The sequence below is a fragment of the Gavia stellata genome, chromosome 3, assembly GCF_030936135.1.
Source record: "Gavia stellata isolate bGavSte3 chromosome 3, bGavSte3.hap2, whole genome shotgun sequence".
NCBI lineage: Eukaryota > Metazoa > Chordata > Aves > Gaviiformes > Gaviidae > Gavia > Gavia stellata.
The window spans coordinates 25,272,248-25,294,878 of NC_082596.1; the positions used below are offsets into that span (position 1 = coordinate 25,272,248).

General features: G+C 41.0%; 1 protein-coding gene across 1 annotated transcript in view; it reads right to left on the reverse strand.

Moving 5' to 3' along the window:
• Window positions 1-8,234: 8,234 nt before the first annotated feature.
• LAPTM4B (lysosomal protein transmembrane 4 beta) overlaps window positions 8,235-22,631 on the reverse strand; it is a 60,643-nt gene continuing 46,246 nt past the window's right edge. The window contains exon 7 of the mRNA XM_059815685.1: window positions 8,235-8,309. Coding sequence (XP_059671668.1) covers window positions 8,235-8,309 — 75 coding nt within the window. The remainder of the gene's footprint in view (window positions 8,310-22,631) is intronic.

Below are 22,631 nucleotides of genomic sequence, written 5' to 3' on the forward strand. Positions count from 1 at the left end.
AACATCCAAGTTCTTTTTTTGAGCCTTCTACATACCAAAAGATACAGAATTTCCCTGAATTAATTAATTCCTGAATTAATTTATGGATTGCCTTACAAAAACAGTCCTTTATTGCTCAAAAAATTACCAAGGAGAAAAAAAATCCTGTACAAAATGTTATCAAATATGAAGGACAGAGAGGTAGAACAGCAGAAAACCAGCTTGTTTCTAGTCTGATTTTTCTATCTGCAGGCTTCCAGCATTAGGTGCTGTTACACTTCTGTTGGCTGCATTGAAGACACCTATTACTGAAGTGTTGTTCCCTATGTACTTACTTAAATTGTGTCCTTAAGTCACCTCCTAAATCTGAATTGTTAAAGGCATTGCATTTCCTGAGTTTTTCACTTGATGGCATATTTTCCAACTCTCTAATGGTTCTTTCAGCTCTTTGCTAACCCACTCCAAGTTTTTTGAAACATTCTGCTTGAATTATTCACAGCTTTAAGGTATAGGGAAAGTAGAATTTTTTTTTTTTTTGGCCTTTTAATTAATCTTTAAGTCGTGGATGAAGAATTTTAAGCACCATGGAGTCAAAAAGTGATCCTTGCAGAATTTCTTTTGAAACACACTCACTTACTGAGTACTCTTTGCTCACATACAGCTGAGATTTATCAGCTGGTTTGCAACCTATTTCATATGTGCAAAGCTGTTGCTATATCATTCTAGTTCCCTAGTCAAAATATTGTGTTGTGTGAGGTAAAGTGCCTAAGAAATGTCCAAGTGTATAATGTTATAACTCGACCCTATATTGATCCATTTCATAGCTCCTTTAAAAAAAAGCAAAAAAGGATAGTTTGACAAAGCCTGTTTCCCCAAGCAGTCCTGTGTTCTATTATCGGTTTTCTGAGTAATGCACTATATGACAGAGTTATGGAAAAATTTAGGTAGAAAGTGACCTAAAAAAAGTCCCCAAGGATGGTGTTCAGCCTCTCTAAGTTACAGCCTTGTATGATGAATCTTCTGTTATACCTGAAGTCTAAAAATTTTAATTCAGGAACTCTCCAAAACATGCTTTTTGAGTACCACCACTGGTGGTGATGGTGGCATTTGCCAATGTTTTGGCTCTGCATCAGATCACTGTGCTTTTAAAGGCTGAAGAGGAAGAAAACTTTGTAAAAGAAGTTGTAGTGAAAGGACAAAGGATGAAAGACTTCTTGAAAATACTACTAGATATAGTAGTAGATACTGTAGATATAGAATATCTTAAATAATTTAATATGTTCCTATTAATGTTAAAAAAATCCTCAACCCTCCTTGCCCCCAAATCTAAGACGGTATTTCACAGAAAAAGGCATAAGAGCAAAATTGCACTCAAAGTATGAGATGCCAAAGAAGATCTGTAGTAACCTTGGTACGGTTTGTAGCTGAGTTAAATCTGGTTAGGTAGTAAAAAGATACTGCTAATACAGCCACTGAATCCAACCCAAAGGGAAAGCAAAGAAGAATCAATTATCTACTAGCAGGAATGCTAGTTAGAAACTAAAAAATGTCCAGAAAAGACATTATACATTGGGTGTATGTAGACATCACAAACATGATCAGGGATCACATCTCGAAACTTTCCCAGCTTGTGACTCTACCTGGTCTCATAACCCCTGAGGCAAAGCCATACTTCCTCAAATATTCACCTCCCTCCTTTTCTCAAACACCCCTTTTTGTAGCTCATTCTCAGGCTGCTTGTGTAAAATGAACTGGTCCCAGCTCAACTGGGACTGTGCTGCCTGTCAAGCCTCTTGTGCAAGGGCTACAGATAAGGCAGCTCTAGCGATTAAATGTAGTCCACATCTAAATGTTGCTGCTGCACAGCCGCACAGCGGCTATTATGGAAATATATGTTATGTACAACAGGAGTACAACAGTTACAGACGAGTTTTTCTGAGCTTCACTTTTTCACAGGGGGTCTACTTTTCTAGACCCCTGGAGTGTTCACAGTGTCTGTTCAGCATAATTATACTTTGCCTTTATTGTACTTTATTTTTTCAAACTACTGTGTCAGAACATTTTATTCAGCCTGAAAAACTGAATTGCAAAGAGAGGAAAAAGCAACCAAAACATAATGATGTATTATGTTGTTCTTTGGGCTTTTTTTCTGCTAATTCACAAGATGAAAAAACACAAAGAAAAGATACCTTTGAAACAGAAACCACCCAGTTCCTAAGATGAAAATGTGGCCACAGATACCTTTATTAAATATTGATCTTTAAAAGGAAAACATTTGCATTAAAAAAAGAAGCAAACTTCAATAATTTTGGAGAAAAAACCAAAAAACCTACTGTATCAACTAGTCTGGTTCATTTTGAACTTCTTTAGTTGCTTTTTCTTTATGAAAAGCAAAGAAGCAGAATCACACAGTAGCAGGAAATTTAAGCTAGCCTGTGCAACTGATAAAGCTAATTTCATCCTCAGCTCTAATGCAATGAAGGAAATTAAACCCCTTCCAATTTTCTAACGATTTGATGGGGAAAAGACTTTATGAACTCACAAAAGATAAGTATTTGTAAGTAATTGCCTTTGTTCCTATACTTTCATTGCCCTTGCTGCCCTCAGGTGAGCGCATCTGATACTGCCAAGAATGACTGCATTCATATAAATAGTACCAGTCTCCCAGAGTGTCTCACCAATTTATTGCTTATCTAGCAGTCTTAAACTGGTGTACTGGTGATACACAAAATATAACCATAAAAGTAATTGTCTGTCCAGCCGCTTTTTCTCCATAAGAGACAGAATGCCTGTTTGTGATTGTGTCTGGTCCAGAGAGGAGCCCGAAAGATCTGCCATCCATAAAGTAGAACATATCTGTCTTATTAGGACGGTATTTATATTTTTAAGAACACCTTACCCATCCTGACACTGAATGTGCTCAGAGGATTTGATGCTAAAAGTCTACCAGTGTTGGACCTCTGTCTCTAATTGCATCCTTGCCTCTGCTGTCATGAAGGGACCTGAAATGGGGCACTTTGGAGGGGAAAACAGTTTCAAAATTACAGGTGATAAACGCCACAGAGTTCCTGATGATGAAGTAGAAGGAATCTCAAAAAAAATCTCTCAACCCCTCCAAAAACCGGAAGTATTTGGATACTTGGGCAAAGTTATAGAAAACCAGAAACCTGTTAGATAGTTATTAGCAGGATGCACCTAGGTACTGTAATGGCACCAGGTTCTGGGCTAAAAAGCTGTGTGTGGCTCATCCCTGCTATTACTGGTCATGTTGACCTCAAAGAGCAAACAGAAGTCCTCTGAAATGGCTGCAGAGACTCTGCTGTGCTGCAGCTCCCTCTCTCAGAGTAGCTTCACAGCTCTTCTGTCTCTGCTGGCTAGCAAGCTTCTACTGCAAGCCAAGTAGCCAGCCCTGCTGCATGCTTGATTCATCTTCTTGCTGTTTATTCAGCCTTCCAAGTGACCTGTGTCCTCTGCTCAGACTAATTAGTTAAGTTCAGCCCTGGCTACAAAGGACAAACCTTTCATGACTTTCTGAAAACCCTCCTGTTTGAAAGGTTTGAATAATCTGAAAGAAAAAAAAGTAATTTACTGTATTAAATTTTACGTAAGTTCATTAAAATAAACTACTGTTGTAGCTCATTGTCTAAGATATAGATGTTGAACTGCCTTTTTGCTTTGAAATAAATTTATATCTGCTGGCTGTGTGACAATGAGGTTTTCACTCCTGTTGCTTCGGTATCCTATTCTGCTGGAGGTAGACACAGGCTGCAGGCAGAAGCTCACAGATCTGGCTTCCACACCCTGCTGAGCTATTCAGCTGAAGAACTGGCCACGTTGCGGAACCATTTTGGGTCAAAGCCATGGGTGTGGAGACATCATTTACAAATACCAGAGTCCTTCTCTGAAAGAACTCTAATCCTGATTTATCAGAGCCAAGCTTCCCTTTAGATAGCTACGGCTGCTGTTTTGGGTTTCTCAGAGCTGTGAACTGAGATAGGGCTGGAACATCTCTGTAGCCACAGGCACTGAAATTTTGCAAGAAATGCTTTTTTGTGGTACCTGACTGTAATTTCTGCAGCTAATAGAGATGTGTAAATGGGAAGGATATAACTTAGCTGCAGAGAAGCAGCCTCTAAGGAGGCCAGCCTCTAAGGAGAGAGCTTCTAAGGAGAGTAGCTTCTAAGGAGAGAACCTCTAAGGAGAGCAGCCTCTAAGGATATAACTTAGCTCCAGAGAAGTAGCTCAGTCTTCTGTCAGACTAGACAGTTTGGCAGGAATTTAGCCAATATTCCTTTAGGTTTAGAAAAATCAACCTCTAGATGTCTTTGCCTTACAACAAATAAGACCAAGGTATCATCCACTCCAGCGATAAAAGTCTGAAACAGAGCTGGCATAACAGCTAATGTTACAGGTTACAGGAGTGATTATATTTCCTCCTGAGCACAGCACAGGAGAAAGAGAGCACATAAGCCAACCAGTTTTGTAGCAGTGAACCCTGTCGATGCAACAACATCTGTCTCTCCGTGCTGTTTAAAGGACATATATGAACATTGCCCTCCCATGGTCTGTCCCTGTTGCCTCTCTTCTCTCCGTTCTGCCCTTACCGGTAGCCAAATCTTCCAATGTGCAGACTTGTTGATATTAGCAAAAATTGGTTAAAACTGTCCATGGTGTCCCTAGTTGCTGTACTTTGGCCAAGAGGCTAGTGGTGAGGGATGCCCTATTTTGAAAGGACAGAGTTTGGAATTTGTTTCAGACTAGTTATTGTTCCCTCTGCTTCCATGCCAAGCTTTTCTCCAGCCATAAATCAATCTGATATGGCTTTCGGTAACATATCAAGTCTGGATTGTTTTTACCAACCAGAGGTTTTCCCAAAGAAGTACAGACAGGCTAACACCTAAAATAATGGTCACTAATAACTGTTTTAGAAAATTTAAGGTACTTACAAGCACGAGTGCCCCACTGTTGGGTCACCACTACGAATTCTTCTTCGCTTTCTCCAATACGATGCATGGATGAGTGTACAACAAAGGGAAGCTGCATTGTGACATCGGGAATAAGAGCATCAGGCACAGATGAGAGAAATGGGATTTGTGCCTTAGTACGTGTAGGCTTTGTGAAGCCTGCAATGCCTTATAAAAGATATTTCAAAAAATTAGAAGATTTCAGCAAAAGATCTACTTATATTTCTGATACTATCAAGGTTTAGATTCCTACTTGCTGGTTTTGGCCCCATATTTATGATGTTCCATGTCAACATACCTTGAAAATATTTTCTTCCCACTTTTAAGTTACTAGAAATTATTAATAATAAACTGCTATATTAGAGTTTAAGATAAGAAAACAGGAGAGAATTTGCGTAAGCACATGCTCCTAATATCTGGGAGAAAGGAAAAAATGCAAGGAATAGTGAAAAAAGCACTGTTAGGAGAAAGCAGTTCCCAAAGCACAGAAACATACGAAGCCAGGTTTTTACTGGGTTGCTGTGTCACAGATGACTGACTATTAAAAATGAATTATAGAAAAGCTGTGGTGTGAATTCCCCAGGATTAGACATGGAAAGGGAGAATGAATTCAACAACTGAGGATAAAAAACCTTCAACTGGACTTTGTGTCTCTTCATGTAACCCAGAGAATCTCATTTTTCTTTGGGAGCAGAGGAACTCTTCTCCCGTGTGGATCCTCTGATACGTCAGCAGAGCTGAACTTATATTACATTATCTGCTCCCTCCTACCCGCCTGTCTATCTACAGTATGTGTAGGAATGTCATGGTTTTGATACCATAACCTCCCTGCCCTCTTTAACTCAAACTGGACAAAACCCAAAAGGTATTAGGAGTACTGGCAGGACACATGTATTCACACTTACACACGTATGGTGTGTGTGAAGAAGCCTTGATTCTTTAGTAAGACAAGCTAAAGTCTACAGAAATTTCATGTGAATTAGCACAACATTATCCCTATAATGATGTGGAGAAAAAGAAACCCCAGCTTTTGGTGTAGCCCAGTATAGCCCTATTCTGTATCACACATTTCATCAGACCTGGAAAACTGCCTGTGGTTCTGGACAATAAACTAAAAGCTTGAATTGTGTCTTGTTTTTATTGTACAACAAATTATAGAACTTATTCTTCTATTCTCCATTTATACAGTATGGAGGGAAAGCTGGTGAGTAGACTGGTGAGTGGACTGAAAAACTGTTGTTTAGGTCATTTACAGAGAAAATCCTGCCACGTGAGATTGATTGGACAGGAATTTGTGTATATTTGTGCTTGGAAGACCAGCAAATATGGTTTCCATAGTCTTGAGGAAACACCCTTTTATTGTAGAGAAGTTTGTATACACAGATGCGATATATTTACAACCAGCTTTTCTCAAACAGATAACTGTTTAAAATCCTTCACATATCTGTCAAGAATTAAACAAAATGAAGCTCAGAAGCCCAGCCAGCCAGCCCAATCCCCAAATTCAGATTAATTCCCAAAGATAACTGTAATGAGATAGTAATACATGGAGTTATTCTGAAGGAAGCAATAGGACTGTGACAGAGATCAATGGATGGACTTCAGGATTGGTTCGGTCAAAAGCATTGCTTAATTTGATCTCAGAGTAGATGAACCCCGAAGTAAAATTCCAACAAGCAGATGGGTATTTGCCTTTTCCCAGGGGTGTGGAAGAGACAGGCAGAAAGAGTGGCCCTTCCTTCCCTGGTAATAGTGGCAACCTCCATGAAAAGGAGTTGTTGGTCCTGCATTCCACTGGAAAGCTCTTTTCCAGAAAAAGGCAGGAAAAGCTCCACTCTTCTTCATTCTGCAGAATGGAGTCAATGCACTGAGGGTGAGAACGGGTGTCCTCCTTAGGAAGGGTGTGGACTCACATGCCAACCCAGTCACAGGAGAGACAGCACCTTGGGTTCTTCTGGTGCTCCTCCAAACTGTGGCTCAGCTCTGCACTGCCCTTTACCTGGGGCTGTGTGCAATGGCATCAGTCTAACATCAGCCTGTTCAATCACCCCAAATGCAGAGGAGACAACACAGGGGGAAACAATGAGAGGTAGAAACACACATTATATTCCCTTTCCCCGTTCCTTTTCAATTAAAAGTAGAACCTTCATCAACAACAAAAAGTTACATGTGCAGGAGGCACTTCTCTGGGGAAGAAATTAATACCTCACACAAGCATTCATGGATGAGTCCCATGAAAAAGATTCTCAGAAGAACAAGTTCAGTCATAAAAAGAATCTAAAATCCCCACGTTGATGTATATGAGAAACACACAAAACATATCCACTAATGCTCGAGGAAGTTACATGCATTAAGTTTCCCATAGGCTGGGAACATATATCTTAGAATCTGTATAATATAGTTCACACTCAGCAGAACATTGCGATATTTACAGGCACATTCCACTGGGAAAACATTTGCATATTGAGTGCGAAAGACGCAGCTTTGTCACCTAACCATGGGACTTTAAAAGCAGGATTTTGTGACCTCAAAATACTATTTGTGAAGTTGGTGAGGATGAAAAAGGTGTGTAGGCAGAAAAGAAAATTACCAGAAGTTGGTAAGAACTCTTTTTTTTGATCATTAGAGTGGTTGCAGGCTGGGACAAAGTGAGTCTGTGTAGACCACAGGTTCTGGCTTGTTACATATCACAGAGGGCTCTGTCTGCTCTCATTTCCCATACTTATTCTTCCCAATTAAATTTGTTTCCCATTAGCCACGTTGACGAGAATAGTGTGTAAGACTCATTCTTCTTGCAGTCGTCATCCTTCATAGCATAATAATTTAAAAAATTCTTGCAGAACATGAATGAAGTGGAATGTCACTTTTTTGGACTTGGTCTGTATTCTGAAGGTGAAAGTGGGCATCTGAGAAACACATTTGTAATGCTTTGGAAGTTTTACAAGTAAAAAGAAGAAAGTCACACTCTGAACATGATTGAGAATGCAAAGTTCTACGTTCTCTAGCACTGCATGTCAGACATGGTGGAAAAAGCTATTCAGTGACTACCGTAACCATAGCGCTACCCAGAATTGTTCTGAAACTAGTTCACTAGTTTCTGAAAACTACTGTAGTTGCAGCAAATTGTTAAAACTATCTATAGAATTTTAATCATACAATTTAGGTTTCAATGTCAGCAAAACAGCAATGTATAACCCATAGAGGTTATATCCTGGAAGTGAAATTACCAAACTATTGCTCCAGTGTCTGAAAAATAAAGCTATCTTCCCTAGGTACACAGCACTGTCTCACTTATGCTGACACATAAGGTGGTGGTGGATCCTTAGCAGCTCCGTTCACAGGATCATCATATGGTGGCAACAGGACCTGCAGGACAGGAAAAAAAGGTTGTACATTTTAAAAAGAAGCCAGCTGATAAAATTTACAGAAAAGAAAACCCTTAAGGCCTTTTCCTAAAAAATAACAAAAAAGAGTAAATTAGTAAGAAGCAGCAGAATAGTTAGAAAATGAAATAGTATTAGTTCGAAGTGCCTCCTTTTCAATTTGTGTGCCTGTTTTCATTAAGAAGGAAAACATAATTTCTTCTCATTTCTTATTGACTCCAGTGACAGCTTGATTTCAGCCAGAGATCATTTATTGCTGGTACCTGAATTTGTTCAAGCTGGCAGTTACAGTAGCTGCTTATTCTGCAGCTCTCCTCTGTCAAGAGCACTTAAACCATGTCTCCTGGAGGAGTGCTCAAGCTGCTAAGCCAGAGTGAGAAAAGTCCCGAAAACCTCCCTTTTTGAGGTCTCCCTGGTATAGCTAATAATTATTTTGGGGTGGGGAGAAAGAAAGCAAATTGGGAACAAATTACCCAATGTCTAAATAAATCTCCAGTTTTGTGCTTGTGGGGCTCTCTGGGCCATGAGAAGGAAGACCTACATGCCCAGGGCTCAGTTTTGGGGCCGGACTTGTTTAATATCTTTATCAATGATCTCGATGAGGGGATCAAGTGCACTCTCAGTAAGTTTGCAGATGACACCAAGTTGGGCGGGTGTGTTGATCTGCTTGAGGGTAGGAAGGCTCTGCAGAGGGATCTGGACAGGCTGGATCGATGGGCTGAGGCCAGTTGTATGAGGTTCAACAAGGCCAAGTGCCGGGTCCTGCACTTGGGTCACAACAACCCCAGGCAACGCTACAGGCTTGGGGACGAGTGGCTGGAAAGCTGCCTGGCAGAAAAGGACCTGAGGGTGTTGATTGACAGCCGGCTGAAGATGAGCCAGCAGTGTGCCGAGGTGGCCAAGAAGGCCAATGGCATCCTGGCCTGTATCAGAAATAGTGTGGCCAGCAGCACTGGTGAGGCTGCAGCTTGAATCCTGTGTTCAGTTTTGGGTCCCTCACTACAAGAAAGGCATTGAGTTGCTGGAGCGTGTCCAGAGAAGGACAACGAAGCTGGTGAGGGGTCTGGAGCACAAGTCTTATGAGGAGCAGCTGAGGGAACTGGGGTTGTTCAGTCTGGAGAAGAGGAGGCTGAGGGGAGACCTCATCGCTCTCTACAGTTACCTGAAAGGGGGTTGCAGAGAGGTGGGTGTCGCTCTCTTCTCCCAAGTGACAAGTGATAGGACAAGAGGAAATGGCCTCAAGTTGCGCCAGGGGAGGTTTAGACTGGTTATTAGGAAAAACTTCTTCACTGAAAGGGTTGTCTGACACTGGAACGGGCTGCCCAGGGAGGTGGTGGAGTCACCATCCCTGGAGGTATTTAAAAGACGCGTGGATGAGGTGCTTAGGGACATGGTTTAGTGGTGGACTTAGCAGAGTTAGGTTAACAGTTGGACTTGATCTTAAAGGTCTTTTCCAACCTAAACAATTCTATGATTCTATGATTCTATAAGCTCTTCAGTGAATTCTTAAACATCTGATAGAAATCAGGACAGCTTTAATCATAAATCATCCCCATTCATAGGAGTCCAGGCAGCTTCCTAGGACATGGGAGATGCAAGTTCAGGCCACACAGGGCAGAGGAGGGATTTGAACCAAGATTTCTACTTCTTTAGGCAAGCATGCTAGCGATCATGCAATTTTTAATGGCACCATCATTGACATTAATTAGCTTGCACGTGAAAAGGCAAAGGAGCACTTGGTCTGTGAATCCCACCAGGGGCTGAGGATACAATAAATGTCTGAATGAAGAATGAGTGTACATTCCCTAAAATATCTCAATATCATGTAAGAATATCGGTTGTAGTGCACTGGCAGAGATACTTTATGTGGCTGAAGATCAATTATTCATGATGGAATTTCCACATTTATCAGCATTGCTTCTTCGTCATTAAAAAGCACATAAAGCCTATTGTCTAACCATACATAGGGAAAATCCTGATCTCAATAAAGTCAATGGAAGTTTTGCCCCAAGAGGATTTCACCAGTTCTTAAAGAAGTTGATTACCTGCCTTCCGCAAAGGAACATCCATAATCATACCTTTTGGACCTCATCCACAACATAAAATAATCAGTGAGAATCTTTCTGTGTATTTAAATAGACTTTGGATCAGGCTTTTGTGGATTATTTCCAAGGGTGATTCACATTCTACTTATACGAGTTTACAGACATGCATTGATGATCATGTGTTCAAGTACATCTGTGCACATGTTTGTTAGATTACAGAATGTCTACCTTGGCATCTTCAGCCCTTAATCAAAAAAGTTTCATTATTTAGAAAAGGAAATTGTGAGAGCCATCACTCTTTATTAATACCATATGTTTGAGCTTGTAAATGCAATATACTATGCACACATCCACTATATAATCTGAAAAGCCTTGTATTGAAAAGCATTTAATAAATTATGTCAACTTTAAAGGGTGCAAACAGCTTATGGCAGACTACTTACCTAGTGAAATTAGGACAACATATAGAACTTCAAAAAAATATAGTGATAAAAGTCATAAATATATTTTGCAATGTAGCCTCAGTAAATCACAGCACTAAAGCATGTAAATTGTGAAAACCTACAGCTGAGATCCTCTTCCTAGTGCTGATCATTAATTTAATAACAGGGTTTCTAGTAAAATCCTTGTGTTACTAAAAAAGGCACTAGTTTCTCAAATGTACTTAAACATGTTCATTAGTTGATTATGAAGCAATATAATTAGTAATTAAATCTGATCTACAGATAAATCTGAAAATGAATCAAGTTCACTTCGTGAAGATTTAGCTATCTTACCGCACTCTTGTAATGCTAAACCCCAAACTGTGGTTAGTTCCTTTCAGGTTCAGAGTCCATTTCATCAGGTGTGATAAGAAATGACAGCAGACACAATCCAAAAAGCTGTCCATCTTCCAGGTCTACGAGCTGATTAATAAAGGACAATACCTCTTCCTGTGCTCTGATCCTCTTTTAGATCAATGTGTCCTAAGACTACTGCAGTTACATCAATTTTATTACTTCAGCATTGAGGTTACTGTTATTTGCAGTAGGTCTGCTGGAGGATTTACTGATATGAGTGAGCTTCTTCATTCCCTTCACTCCTGTGTGAAACAAAATCTGTCCGGGAGGAGAACAGCCTGCTGGTGAGGCTTTTACCTCTTGGGAAGTGAGCACTCCACTTTGTTCCATGGACCCAAAACTCATACATGGATCAATGGCCTCAAGGAACCTCAGAAGATGCTTTCTCACTTGTCAACAGTTCAACAAGAAGTGAGGGGAGATAGGAATACCTAGAGGAGCTGTTTTGGAGAAGCCACTGGCTAAATCTTAAGGCATATGGATTTCTATAGGAATATTCAAGGTATATGGAGTATGAACTGGGGAGACCACTAAAAAGGTTCAGAAATTTCACAAGAAAATATCTGCAATGGAAGGCTAAAGAGTATTTGCCAAATGTCTGTAAGGTTTAGGGTCACTTTATTGCTGGCAAAGGTTATTTGTCTGTACAGTTCTATCAGTGACGACTTTACAGGCTTACTCCCCACACGTTTTTATGTTTAAATATTTAAATATCCTGATCTTGCATTCTCTGACGTGAACAGAAGAGTGATAAAAAATAATGAGTGTAAAATGAGCAGAATTTAAAATTACTGTCTTAGCCTATCAGTGTTGGAGTTAGACAAAGGAAATATGGACAGGATATTAAACAAAGGTTAAGATGAATGAACGTGATGGACAACATGTAGAAGAAAGCTCTTGGGGCTTGTGGAATACATGGCACCAGCTGGGACACCAAGTATCTCATGTCATTAGTATAGTAAAAGTTCTTTAAACTCATTTAACTGTTTTACTTTCAGTCAATGGGGTTTTGTTACTATTACTTAATCATCTGTCAACTGTAAGTCTAAATAATCATCCTTCAGCTTCCATGACAGTTTGACTAATTCTTCAACTACTTTATAATTACAAATCTTGCAACTCTGCCTCTGTAGGACTACCTTTTAAATATTTTTTACAAGAACAGAGTTTCAGGCCATTACTTTCCCTTAATAACTTTTCCATCTTTTTTCAGTTAAGTCTATTTTGGCAAGAGGGAGAAATATGATAAAACCTGAATTATCTCAGCTTTTAACTGTTTATTGTTGAAATGGTTAACAGTTTACAAAATCTCAAGGAAAAGAGAATTCCATTAGAATTTTAATCATTCAATTTATACCAAAGTAGCTGAGATGAAAATCTGGATGAGAGTAGTTTTCCCGTCTCTTGCCTTAATTTTAAATCTCAACATGGTTTAATGGAAGCAGAAAAGTGCCTTGGGCATAAAACAGCATAGTTATTCAGGCAGTACGTTATGCTCTCCAGAGACATAAAATGGGAGCTAGTCACTGAGCCAAAGGGTGAATTCAGAAATTGAAAAAATAGACAGAAACTCTCTATTCAGTCTTATCAAAGAACCTAATTAGAGTGGATGCAGTCTAAAGTAATTCATGAAGGACAAAAATATATGCATATTTTAGGTCCATGGTATCCACAAGGCAGAATATTCACTAGGACAACTGATGCATTTTGCTTCCTAGGTACTACATTTGAGCATTTCCTTGCTTGTTTGTTGTGAATTGAGAAAAATGTATGTTAGTTCCCCTGGATGCTTTGGGACTAATGTTTACAGTGTTTAAGATTGTCACTCACAAGTCACTATAAAAAGTAAGTACGAAGGACCCCCATTTTTTGGAACTTGGTGATCCTTGTGAGAAGTTCTGGATTTTTAGCAGTAGACCAGAAAGCAAGTTTGGAAGATTAGATGGTTGCAGGGTTCAGTCCTATAGGATGCCTAAAATCCAAAGGACAGAAGATCCTAACTTCTTTCACAACCCCTACAACTGTATTTAAGAACCACGTAACATTTTAACATCATCCTTTAATATGCAGCTGGAGGAAAAGGTGACATTACTCACTGTTTGTATAGTCGTCTGGTGATAAAAGCATTGCACAGAGACTCTGAGATTAGAGCTCTAGGGGCTCCCAAACCAAGAGGGTTTAAACCCACAGCTCCTATCTGCCATATGAATGCTCCAGACACAACGTTTTCAGTTAGGTTGGAAGGACCATTTTCCACCCTCCTGTTGTCACAGTGAAGCCAAGTATGCAAGAATCCATGGGGAAAGAAAGAAAATAGGAGAAAGTGTGGCTATGTAGCCCCATGGTTAGGGTGCTTAAGTGGGACAGGGAGCCCTGGGTGCTGGGTGTTGCTCCCAATACCATTTAAGCATTTTGTGGTAAGCAGTCTTGTTGTGTAATACGCAGAAATAATCCAGAACTGACCCATAAGAAATCCTGGTCGTGATTTAGCTGGTGTCATCCAAGTGGTTTGGATAATTGCATTACACAAGCATCTCTCTATTACAAAGCACATGGTACAGGATGACCTTCTCTGGAAGAAAGAATTACCATACAAGTTTGCCAATGGCTGTAACATATTCAGTTAATATAAGCATATGTCATTTCTTATTTTTTACATCCTGGTTAACCTGGTTTTGGAGAATAAACGTTTAAAGACATTGCTTAGAAATGCACCTAAGAAGAAACACAGACAAATATTTGTATGTTCAAACAGTTTGGAATTAATCTTGGCCCAAAGGTGGCTTTTTTTAAGGGATTTGCATAGTTTCAATAATCACTCTGTATTTTTGCAGCTGGTTCCACATTTACCTAAACTTCCAGTAGAAAATTTTCTTTCTTCAGCATATGTACAAGTTGTCTCATATTTCTGCAGTTATTCCTGTTTGAACTCAAGCTCTTAGATCTGTTTGGTGTCTAGTACATTTGTAGAGGAGAAAATGTGCTTATTCCTGTATGAGTAAACTTAAATATTTGATTAATTGATTATTCTGCTTTCTTAAGGGTCTCACACCAAATTCACTGAACTCAATAGAAATCTTTCTGCATCTCCAGAGAGCTTTGGATCAATTTTTCCCACAGCCATTTGTATTCTTCACTGGGTCAAATGGTACAATTGTCACCTAACAGCTTTGAGTTTGAACACATTTTGGCTGGCAGCTACATGAAACTTTTGTTGATGACTTGTTAGAACCAAACATTGTTACAGACAGCTCTACCATATTTTTCTCTAACACCTTCTAGAACAGAAATGTACTTGATAATGCCAAAAAAGCTATAGATTAAAAATGTCTATGGTAAGTGCTGATGGTTGTGAGCATTCAGGATGTTTTCTCAAACTTTAGCTTTTCAATAAAAACTCCAGTCCTTTACATTGAAGGACTTCACAATGCATCAACACACAGTATATACACAGGGACAGGTGACAATGAGTAGTTGAGTGGAATTAGGGTGATCACTACTGCAATTTAATCCTGGTCCTGTCACTGACCTTTTGAGTTTTGACAAATCATTTGGCTTCATCTTAGGAAAGTCTCCTGTTTGTAAAACAAGCATATTATTTGAAACATCTTGAAAGGTCTTGGAAACCTTAAGACAGATTTAAAACTCTCTTGGATGAAACTTGCGTATGACTGTAAGAGACAGGGACTAAATTCTGGAAATATTTACAAACTAAATATGTATTTGCAGAAATTTCAGCCTATGCCTGGAAATGTTTACCCCAACTTCACCACAGCTATGTATGCATTACATATCATTCTTCTTCAGAAGTGACCTTTACATTTCAGACACCCAAACCGCTACCAGGCATTCTTATGGGAGGCCTGTGCAAATACACGGGGTGGAAAGGGAGAGAGGGCAAAAGGAGCCTTACAGGTCACATACAAAGTGTCACTGGGTTCAGACCTTATTCTCTGTTTGCTTAAAGAGGGAGGGAGAGTAACCACAAAGTGAATAGCAGTAGGCAGATGGTGAGAGTACGCCAGAGCCAGGCAGGACTGTTTCACTGGTAAAAGTGCTGAACCACAGGAATTTCCTCATCCGGGAGCCTCTGTCCAACGTTCAGCCCTTGGCCTGGTGATGGGACGAACACTGACACAGCTGCAGGCTGAAATACAGTCACCACATGCCTTTCCTTTCCTAATCCAGGATAAATTTTCTCCTTGATGTAGCAGAGGGCTGATGCGTCAGGTTCAGAGACAACTGAATCGAAAGATGAGGTTTTAAGTAGCACATGCCTAGTTGCACCAGTCCTCTACTCCTGGTTCATTTCAGCTCAGTGATTCCAGCCCAAGACCAACCACTGACTTCTACCACTCTGACACTGTTGTGCGGTTTGGAGAGGGTTTAATGGTATGCAATCACATTTACTAATTTCATGTTTACTTCCCTGCTCTCCTGTCATTCACCCAGACAAGAGGAGTGGAATTTCCTCCCACAGCTGCGGTGCTTTGAGGAGCCATTAACTGCAACCTAACTGCTCAGCTGCAGTGAAGCAAGCAGCGAGCCTACAAACAGCCCTAGAGAGAAGGCTGCCGATGTGACCACCTGTCCAGTTCAAGATACTCCCAACAGCCCTCGTGTACTGTTGGGTTCTTGACTACACAAATATTATGAAAATCACCTGGGGAAAACAGAAGATTTCTGTGTGCATAAACAGCTATAGCTGGACGATTGCTTCACTCTGTATGCAGAAAAGGCTGAGAATAATTCTCTCTTTGCAAGTTTGCCTGTCAAGTTTGACAGTGTGGTTTTCTTCTGAGAAGTCTGAGATTACAGAGAGAAATGTAAAATTAAGATGTATTTTTTGCTTAAAATTTTCAGAAATCCACATCTTCTCAGTAGTTCTTTGTTTTGGAGACTGAAGGCACCAGGTGGCAGCTATTTCCTTTAGTATTCTGTATGACAATGAGCACTGAACTATATGTAAATATCACTGATTATATAATTAATTTTGTATTTTAATTGAAAAGAAATAAGCCACATGTTTTATTTCCTGTACCAAATTTACTGGAAGTTACTATATATATCGATTTTATTGAGGCAGACTCTTGAAAAGATTCTAACATTTCACAGAATCACAGAATCACTAAGGTTGGAAAAGACCTGTAAGATCATCAAGTCCAACCATCAACTAACACCACCATGCCCACTAAACCATGTCCCACAACGCCTCATCCACATGTTCCTTGAACACCTCCAGTGAGGGTGACTCCATCACTTCCCTGGGCAGCCTGTTCCAGTGTGTCACCACTCTCTCAGTAAAGAAATTTTTCCTAATATCCAGCCTGAACCTCCCCTGGCGCAACTTGAGGCCATTTCCTCTTGTCCTGTCGCTAGTCACTTGGGAGAAGAGGCCAACACCCACCTCTCTGCAACCCCCTTTCAGGTAATTGTAGAGAGCGATAAGGTCTCCCCTCAGCCTCCTCTTCTCCAGACTGAACAACCCCAGTTCCCTCAGCCGCTCCTCATAAGACTTGTGCTCCAGACCCCTCACCAGCTTCGTCGCCCTTCTCTGGACACGCTCCAGCACCTCAATGTCCTTCTTGTAGTGAGGGGCCCAAAACTGAACACAGGATTCGAGGTGCGGCCTCACCAGCGCCGAGTACAGGGGCATGATCACCTCCCTGCTCCTGCTGACCACACTATTTCTGATACAGGCCAGGATGCCGTTGGCCTTCTTGGCCACCTGGGCACACTGCTGTACATAGGGTGGGAAGAAGAAGTGTTTATTAAGAGTTTCTGAAGAAACATGTTTTTTCTACAATGGGTGCCCAAGAGTTTTTAAGCCCCAGGCTTTTCAGATGTCTCAGAAGTGTCACCCAAGGTCTTCTGCTACTTTTAAAAATTCAGTTCATAAACTGCAGTTGCAAACTGCACCTTTGGGTCATCTGATCTGGTCATCTCTAAGGTAACTTCAGCAAAGTAGGTAATATTTGGCCCTGAAGAACAGTACATCATACACACTCTGATTATCAAGGGAGACAGATTGACTGAAACAGTTAGGAAGTATTAAATCAAATCCATTGAGAAGTCAGTTTTCTCTTTAACCCCTTAACATGAAGATACACTTTACACTGACTGTATGAAAAGACTGACAGCCTTCAGGAGAAGAGGGAGCTTCTTCCTAGTAGTGAAGAAACAGGAATAATAATAATTCTGTAGTGAGAAGCAGTCAGATGTTGCATACAAGATAAGCACTGGAGAAAGAAGTAGGGATTAGCTTTCATCATGCTGCAGCTAAGCACGTGCATGTAGGGACAGCTCTACTGGACTGGGTGAAAGGTCCATCCGGATCACAGCAATTAGTGACGGATGATGAAGAAAGAGAAGTGCAAGACAGAACAATAAAAGAAATTAAGAAAGAGCAGTGCAGGCATATATAGTCACGACTTGCCCAGAATATTCTCCAAACTGTCAGAAATTTGAATGTCAAGGACTTGCTGAATTACTAGTCATGTCTTACAGGAATTTTTCTTCCACTGATTTTTCTAGCCTGCACTTGAACTCGTATTGACTTTTAGCACTCGCAATGTCCTATGGTAAGCAGTCCCACAGCTAATCTAGGTGTTACATGAAGAAATACCCTATTTGGTTTGCTGTGAAACCTGCCACTAGCTGTTCCATTGAATGTCCCCTAGTTCTTTTACTAAGACTGTGAGCAGTTGTTCCTCCTTTATGTCCTCTGTCACTTGTGATTTTAAAGACCTCTATCATGTTCGCTCTTGTTGTGTCCCTCTTTCATCCCGCTAAGGGTCCTTGCTCCCCTGCAGTGCAGTCCAGAGTTAATTTTTTCATACTAAGAAACTCACTTGACAGTTTTGGGTCCAGGCTGAAGAGAGAGCTCCAAGACCAGGCATGTGGAGAAGCATTACAGTCAGGAGGGTGCTGGGGAGGGAGCTGACCTCCATCTGGATGAAGCTTCCTTCATTCTCAGGAGGACAGCAGGCACTTTCACCCACCTAACCTGTGTTAGATGTTCTTCCAGAGGAGATCAACTGCCCTTTAGAAGCGATTCTTAAAAGTAAATGCTTATAAATATCTGCTTCAGAGGTGGCTGTTTACAATGTAAATGGCTGCTCTGGTCAAATGAATCCAGTCAAAGCAACTGTTTCTGAGGAAGTCAGAGAGCAATGTTTACAAAAAAACTTTCCCATCTTTCTTTTTCTCCTTCCCCTGTCCCCAGATAAAAAAGCCCTGGGTTTAGGGCCAAAGCTTCATATGTGAGCCAAATCATGTTTAATATGAAATGAGAAATGTTTTACTTTGCTTTATGCACAGATGCTTTTGCTTGAAAAGTTTGTTCAAAATGTGCTGGTTAATTACTATTTAAGGGTTTCATGATATGTTGTCTGTCAAATAAATCCCAAGAAACCTTCTTCTCAACATGGACAGGAAGTATTTTCATGTTTGTATGCATGCATTTCCTTTAGAAACCACACTAGAATGATTACAGATGGAGTAACTGGAAGCAGAATAGCTCAGAGATAATTTATAACCCCATTCAGCAAAGAAGTAGGCCTCAATGCTGCAAAATCATCTGTGCAAAGTTCGAATTGGTATGTTTTGTTTTCCTTTGACAAAACTGCTTGTTTATTCCAAGCCACCAGCTCTCCAAGACACTATTTAAGAAACTTTACACGAGTTCATGGATTTCTGTAATGAAGCAGCACAATGTTTTCAGCACTCCAGATAAAGGAATAAATGTATATATTACCAGGACACAGCAATATTTAGGGACAGACTGTGATTGCCCTTGCGTGGGAAGAAAATTGGTTTCAGGAAGCTATTGTCTTTTTCCATCATGTGCAGCCTCATAAAAGTCATCCAGAATAATAGTGTAATTACCCTCTCCATTCAAAGGCATGGAAGGATAGTCTACCTCAGGCCACAGAAGTCTTTCCTACATCTCGGCCAGGCCTCTACTGCTGCTTCTTTAGTTGCACATCATGATTTTGTACAGGCAGAACGTATTTATTTTTTCAATTTTTCCGTCATTTTTATTCAAAAGGAGCATTTGCAGGATGAGCACATGCTTTCTCAGGGGGTGCTTGCCTGCATGGCATCAGTACTGACGACTTGAAGTATACTTTGACTCTGTGTAACAAATGGTTGATATGTTGTCCTGAGTGCAGAGGCTGTGACAAAGCATTAATCTTTCAATGGGCATTTTAATTACTAACCTGCATCTCTTCCTAACCTTATCTCCTCTTATGATGACATCATGTATCCCACTCAAGAGTGAACAAGACAGAAACCTAGGAACAGCTCACATGGGACAGCCAAATTGTTTAACAGGACTGGTCATCTCCCAAGAGCATGGTTATCACAGCCCTGCTTGCATTACAGATATTCCTGGAAAGGCTTCTGTCTTACCTTCATCTCACCACATGCACCATTTTTCCCTATCTACATGCCTAGGGACATGGGGTGACCCAATGTCAGTCTTTGGGCACCACAACAGAGAGATGTGTCCCCGACGGAAAAGGACCTGAGGGTGCTGGTTGACAGCCGGCTGAAGATGAGCCAGCAGTGTGCCCAGGTGGCCAAGAAGGCCAACGGCATCCTGGCCTGTATCAGAAATAGTGTGGTCAACAGGAGCAGGGAGGTGATCGTGCCTCTGCACTCGGTGCTGGTGAGGCCGCACCTCGAATCCTGTGTTCAGTTTTGGGCCCCTCACTACAAGAAGGACATTGAGGTGCTGGAGCGTGTCCAGAGAAGGGCGACGAAGCTGGTGAGGGGTCTGGAGCACAAGTCTTATGAGGAGCGGCTGAGGGAGCTGGGGTTGTTCAGTCTGGAGAAGAGGAGGCTGAGGGGAGACCTCATCGCTCTCTACAGTTACCTGAAAGGGGGTTGCGGTGAGGTGGGTGTTGGTCTCTTCTCCCAAGTGACTAGTGACAGGACTAGAGGAAATGGCCTCAAGTTGCGCCAGAGGAGGTTCAGGCTGGATATTAGGAAAAATTTCTTAACTGAGAGAGTGATGAAACACTGGAACAGGCTGCCCAGGGAAGTGGTGGAGTCACCCTCCCTGGAGGTGTTCAAGGAATGTGTGGACGTGGCTTTGTGGGACATGGTTTAGTGGGTGTGGTGGTGTTAGTTGATGGTTGGACTTGATGACCTTACAGGTCTTTTCTAGTCTTAATGATTCTGTGATTCTGTGATATGTGCCAGTTGCAAAATTTGGTGGTAGATTTTGAAGTCTCATTATAACATTTGGGAGCAGTACGATGTGGGGTTTTGAGATGACCAGTCTCTAGTTCTGTCTTCCATACACACTTTTCACTAATTTTTATTTTTATACAAACTCATTCTTCTGGTATCACTATTAAAAAGTAAGACATAGTATTGCCATATAAAGTAGAGTTTTTCTTGCACAGTGTATTTAAGCATTTCCTAGTCAATGCTGAAGGGAAGCCTCTGTTTATAACCAAATTATTATAATACTGTGTTAAAACTGCAAAGGACTACCGTCATGAAAGGTGATGAACTGACAGCTTGAGGGAAAAATCTTATGTTTGTATAAAAATCCGTTAATGTTAGTAAATCACATCTGTAAAGCACCTGTCAACCAGAAACTCCCACAGACTTTTGCAGTTGTTCTAAATTTGGTACATGAATGCCTTGTTTTTTCTGAAATTGAGTGTTTGTCACAGAGTTCATTTAAAGCAGACCTCACTTTCCTCACTGGTCATAAAACAGAGGACCAAAACCACAAGTGCTGTGCAGTTTGGGACACAGACCACAGTGGACAATCCTGTGTTCATAAAGAGTCCTGAGGGAGGCCTGGGAAGAGTGCAGTTGCTCTGTGGGAGCCATTAAAGTGAATTGAAATCAGACTGAAAGAATGGTCCAGAAATTACCAGAAGCCGTTAATAACCACAGGAAGACAGACCTCTTGATTATTGTCACACCCTCAGCAAAACAACGGCAGCTGGGTGCTCCTCCCTGGTAGGAGCTGAGCACTGCTTTCACGCAATGTCTAAGAGAACAATGCCACCTACTGAACCACCAGCTGCAGCAGCTCCCTCCCGCCTGACTGATGGCTGATGTTCTTTCTGCATCTGCACGGTTTGTGGTGTTGGGTAAGTTTCAGCAGAGAGGCTCGGGGCTGGAGGGACTGGGATGTATGAGGAGTTCCTCCTCCGCTTGGCAAAGGCCAGGCTTGCGCTGTGCAAGGGGATGCGATGCAAAGATACCAGATGAGCTAGTGCTGGAGCTGAAGGCAGGACCGCCTCTGGGAAGAGCAGCTTTGCAGAAGGGCAGGGCTTCTAGCATGGGCCAACTATATAGCTATAAAGCCACAGTGTGGCTCACTGCTGCCAGGACTTGGCCTCTTGCACCCTGCTGCATTTCCCTGTTTGAACAGGTGAAGCACTGGAACAAGCTGCCCAGGGAAGTGGTGGAGTCACCCTCACTGGAGGTGTTCAAGGAACATGTGGACGTGGCATTGTGGGACATGGTTTAGTGGGTATGGTGGTGTTAGTTGACGGTTGGACTTGATCTTACAGGTCTTTTCCAACCATAGTGATTCTGTGAACAATACCTGCCTGAGTGGATTCAGGCCTCCCCCATCCTTCCTTGCACAGAGTAACTACGACTTGAGCCTGACCTGGAAAATTCACACACAGCTCAGCTTATACACCCATATATCCTTGGCAACGGGGATTTAAGTTATCATCGGCTTTTGCCGCACTGATACATATCCTTGGAATTATACTGAAGACTTCAACTCGTTTCTTGAAGCCCACAAAACAGCAGCTCTCAGATGGTAATGAATCAACCCTGTTAGAAAAAAAGGCTCTGTAAAGAAACACTGCAAATTTATAAACACTCTGGTTTTTCCTACATTGCAACACTCCCAATTAGTGAATCCAAAAAGATTTGGAAGATTTAAATTACACAACCCCATTTCGTGTCTTCTTTTTAATCTAATTGTGAACACTGAGAACAGATTTTTCTATTTCGTTTGCAAATCTCTTACGAATTGTCATGTATTAGAATAATTCCAGTATTTGACTTTCAAACATAAATATAGTTTTTGTGTTTAAAATAAAAATCTACTGGGGAAAATAGATAAACATGTATGTTTTGATCTTGTAATTTAACTTGTAAGTAAATGTAATGACTGTAATGACAAGTGAAAATGGTTGGGAAGTCTTATTTTTAAACTTAAGAGGGTATTTGCCCCAAATTGATACCATTAACAGCCTGTTCCAAACAGCACAGCTGGCTTCTGACAGTGGCCACCTAGTAATAGGTGAAACCTATAACAAGAAGTGTGATTAGCAAATAGCACTAAGAACAGAGCAAACAGGCAGCGTGAAGCAATTCAGACCACAGGGAATGCTGGATTTTAAGACAAAATCCTTCCATAAACAAGGA